The sequence below is a fragment of the Cyprinodon variegatus genome, unplaced genomic scaffold (assembly GCF_000732505.1).
Source record: "Cyprinodon variegatus isolate N-32 unplaced genomic scaffold, C_variegatus-1.0 Scaffold2307, whole genome shotgun sequence".
Lineage (NCBI taxonomy): Eukaryota > Metazoa > Chordata > Actinopteri > Cyprinodontiformes > Cyprinodontidae > Cyprinodon > Cyprinodon variegatus.
In genome coordinates, this window is record NW_015152760.1 from 8,308 (window position 1) to 12,872 (window position 4,565).

Consider the following 4,565-nt stretch of genomic DNA (forward strand, 5'->3'; position numbering starts at 1 on the left):
CCTGCTGCAGCTCAGAGGGGCCCTGCTGCAGCTCAGAGGGGCCCTGCTGCTGCTCAGAGGGGCCTGCTGCAGCTCAGAGGGGCCCTGCTGCAGCTCAGAGGGCCCTGCTGCAGCCCAGAGGGGCCCTGCTGCAGCTCAGAGGGGCCCTGCTGCAGCTCAGAGGGGCCCTGCTGCAGCTCAGAGGGGCCCTGCTTCAGCTCAGAGGGCCCTGCTGCAGCTCAGAGGGGCCCTGCTTCAGCTCAGAGGGCCCTGCTTCAGCTCAGAGGGCCCTGCTTCAGCTCAGAGGGGCAGGTTTAAATGATCCTCTGTGATCCAAGGCTAAAGCTGAATATTTCCTTAGAAGGTCGTTGAAGTATTATTGTTCTTTTAGCACTGCTGCCTGGCAGCAAGAAGGTTCCTGGTTTGATTCCTAGTCCAGGCTCTTTCTGCATTATTTTGTTTGCATGTTCTCCCTGAGCATGCGTGGGTTCTCTCCAGGTACTCCAGCTTCCTTCCACAGTCCAAAAACAGGACTGTTAGGTTCACTGGCTCTTCTAAATTCTCCTTAGGTGTTAATGGTTGTTTGTCTCTGTGCTGCCCTGCGATGGACTGGAGACCTGTCCAGAGTGGACCCCGCCTCCTGCCCATTGACTGCTGGAGATAGACACCAGCACCCCTCACCCCCCCAGCACCCCTCACCCCCCCAGCAGAGATGAAGCATGACAGAAAATGGATGTTCTATTGTATAAACAGTTCAGTTCAGCGTTGCTTGAACCAGAGAGCTAAAGTCCAGTGGCAGATGATTCCGCCTGCAGGATGGTGATCACACTTTAACATCTTCTTATCCGTATTGTGATGATTTGTTTGCTTGGATAAAAACTCAAAGTATTGGATTATAGAATAGATTCAGGAAGTAAATTATTAGAAGGATCCAGACTCTGGATGAGCCATCTGCTGAAAGAACAAACTCAGAGCTCTGTGTCCAGAACTCCTCCTGTGGGTTTTAACTAGCATTACACTTTGCTTTATTAAAGTGTGTATTTCAATAATAAATGGATGACTAACTAATGTGGATCCAAACCTGTTTCTTGTGTGTCTCAGGGAGAAGTACACTCTGGAGCAGGACATCAGGGACATGGAGGAAGCCATCAGACACAAGAGTGCTGAGGTTCAGGTGAGGACAGCTGAGTGACTGGTTTACAGGACGCCCTCCAGACATCCATGACCACTGGCTATGTTTTCCGGTCAACCACCCATCAGGAGATGCAGAACGAGCTGGACAGAGAGACCAGCAGTCTGCAGGAGCTGGAGGCCCAGAAACAGGATGCCCAGGACCGACTGGAGGAGATGGAGCAGCAGAAACACAAACTGGAGGACATGCTGAACGAAGTACGGCTGAAGTGTCAGGAGGAGTCCCATCTGGTAAGGAGAAGGGGGGGCCTGCTTCCTGTGGGGTCCTGCTTCCTGTGGGGACCTGCTTGCTGTGGGGGCCTGCTTCCTGTGGGGTCCTGCATCCTGTGGGGACCTGCTTTCTGTGGGGTCCTGCGTCCTGTGGGGACCTGCATCCTGTGGGGACCTGCTTTCTGTGGGGTCCTGCGTCCTNATGGATGGATGGATGGATGGATGGATGGATGGATGGATGGATGGATGGATGGATGGATGGATGGATGGATGATGGATGGATGGATGGATGGATGGTTGGTTGGATGGATGGATCCATCCAACAAAACCCTGTGATTTCGTCGTACAGCGTGAGGCTGCAGCTGCGTGCAACCTTTCCAAACTCATGCAGTGCACGTCTGGCATAAGCCCTTTCCAGACAGATGCAGAGTCGTTGGCTGGAAACTGTTCATCAGCAGCTTCTCAGATGAGTCATTTAGCATCTTTCACAGCCTTGCTGAACATATTTGAATCATCTTTGAATCAGCATGCGTCTCCAGTCTTGAAGGCCTCTTCCTTCTCCAACCATCTGAGTTTGGCTGTGAACCAGGGTTTGTCCTTATTGTAACTGGTTTGTGATGGAACACAGCTGATGTATGATGTCACATGTCAATCTCCAGTATCTGTCAACTGTATCCTACTCAAGCCTCATGGCATGTCATATCTTCCGTGACATAATCATCATGGATAACACTGCTCCAGTCTCCAACAGTGGGAGCTTTACTGGTTTTCTTCCCAGAAGCCAACAGTATACCAAACATTTAGCTTTTCCTTTCTCTTCTCTTCGCAAGATAACGACAGTAGGAGGAAAAATTTCTAACTTTGGGATTAATTCCCTCCAGATAAAAGATTTGCCAAATTCTTCAAACAGATTTTGAAGATGGCTGCTATGGAAACCAGTAGATTTTTCAGCCTAAGTCGAGTGTCTTTCAGGGAGTCTGATCTTTGGTTTAAGTTGCTGCCTCTAATCAGCAACTCCTGGTGTCTTTTCATTAAATCCCTAATTTGCTTATAAAATGTCCAGTTTGATCCTGATGGAGCAAATACATTAAAGATAACCTAAGAGCCTTTAATTCTACTACTGATGGTTACATAACATCCTTCGTTAACAAGTATTTCAGAGGTTATTTCTAAGTGACTTGGTGTGAAATGAAAATTACTAATTCCCTCCTGCGCCCAGACTCCTATGAAACAGAGAAAGTAGTTAAAACCTTTTGTGGTCAGTTTTAAATGTTCCTGATTAGAGCAATGTGTCTCATGCAGAAAAAAAAAGTGTATAATTTTTCTGCTACTCATTTTGGTCAGTTTGTAATTGATTAGTCTTCTGAGACTGGGCTGGTTCTGGGTTCAAATTCCTGCATGTGTGGGTTCTCTCCGGGTACTTCGGCTTCTTCCCACAGTCCAAAAACATGATTGTTAGTTTAAATGGCTTCTCCAAATTCTCCAAAGGGCTAGCCCGTCTGCAGCGGCCAGGGCTAACGTTAGCCTCTCTGCAGCGGCCAGGGCTAANCCTGCATCCTGTGGGGACCTGCTTTCTGTGGGGTCCTGCGTCCTGTGGGGACCTGCATCCTGTGGGGACCTGCTTTCTGTGGGGTCCTGCGTCCTGTGGGGACCTGCATCCTGTGGGGACCTGCTTTCTGTGGGGACCTGCATCCTGTGGGGACCTGCTTCCTGTGGGGTCCTGCTTCCTGTGGGGACCTGCTTGCTGTGGGGGCCTGCTTCCTGTGGGGCCTGTTTCCTGTGGGGACCTGCTTGCTGTGGGGACCTGCGTCCTGTGGGGTCCTGCATCCTGTGGGGACCTGCTTTCTGTGGGGTCCTGCGTCCTGTGGGGACCTGCTTCCTGTGGGGGCCTGCTTCCTGTGGTGCCTGTTTCCTGTGGGGACCTGCTTGCTGTGGGGACCTGCTTGCTGTGGGGTCCTGCATCCTGTGGGGACCTGCTTTCTGTGGGGACCTGCGTCCTGTGGGGTCCTGCATCCTGTGGGGTCCTGCATCCTGTGGGGTCCTGCATCCTGTGGGGACCTGCTTCCTGTGGGGTCCTGCTTCCTGTGGGGACCTGCTTGCTGTGGGGACCTGCTTGCTGTGGGGACCTGCGTCCTGTGGGGTCCTGCGTCCTGTGGGGTCCTGCATCCTGTGGGGTCCTGCTTTCTGTGGGGACCTGCGTCCTGTGGGGTCCTGCATCCTGTGGGGACCTGCTTTCTGTGGGGACCTGCGTCCTGTGGGGACCTGTGTCCTGTGGGGCCTGTTTGCTGTGGGGACCTGCGTCCTGTGGGGGCCTGCTTCCTGTGGGGTCCTGCTTCCTGTGGGGACCTGCATCCTGTGGGACCTGCGTCCTGTGGGGACCTGCATCCTGTGGGACCTGCTTTCTGTGGGGGCCTGCTTTCTGTGGGGTCCTGCTTTCTGTGGGGTCCTGCTTCCTGTGGGGANTCCTGTGGGGACCTGCATCCTGTGGGACCTGCTTTCTGTGGGGGCCTGCTTTCTGTGGGGTCCTGCTTTCTGTGGGGTCCTGCTTCCTGTGGGGACCTGCATCCTGTGGGACCTGCTTTCTGTGGGGGCCTGCTTTCTGTGGGGTCCTGCTTTCTGTGGGGGCCTGCCTCCTCAGTCGAGTGTTTATTCTTATTAACAGAAGATCAGCTCAGCATCAGCATGTGGACACAGCTGCTCCCACCCTTAGAAACCGATAGATCTCGTCTCATTGGGCGATAGGTGTGACAACAGAGCGGCCATCTTAGGGTTAGGGTTCGGTACGGTCAGAGAGAAGACACGGGTTCAACAGATTTCCAGATAAACCCACTGACTGAAAACCAGAATGTTTCAGGTTTCATGGGACCAACTGATTGATCTGATTTCCTGTTTTAAAACATCATTTTGATTTCTTATTGACAGCAAACTTTCAGAGCCAATTCTTAGGATGCCCGACTTTTATTAGATTTAGATTTAAAGACTTATACAGATTTGATTTGTCATTTTGTTTACACGATCGAACCGAACGATTCTGACGGTTTTCATAAATCGTCCCATCCCAGAGCTAATGTTAGCTCTGGCTGCTTCAGACAGGCTAACGTTAGCCCTGGCCACTGCAGACAGGCTAATGTTAGCTCTGGCTGCTTCAGACAGGCTAACGTTAGCCCTGGCCACTGCAGACAGGC

The 4,565-nt window shown here is 52.0% G+C and overlaps 1 protein-coding gene across 1 annotated transcript in view; it reads left to right on the forward strand.

The window, feature by feature from the left end:
• The window catches only part of LOC107080769 (epidermal growth factor receptor substrate 15-like 1), an 18,332-nt gene that overhangs the window by 7,482 nt on the left and 6,285 nt on the right, over positions 1–4,565 (forward strand). The window contains exons 2-3 of the mRNA XM_015368970.1: positions 1,081–1,153; positions 1,240–1,401. Of these exons, the coding sequence (XP_015224456.1) occupies positions 1,081–1,153; positions 1,240–1,401 (235 nt within the window). The remainder of the gene's footprint in view (positions 1–1,080; positions 1,154–1,239; positions 1,402–4,565) is intronic.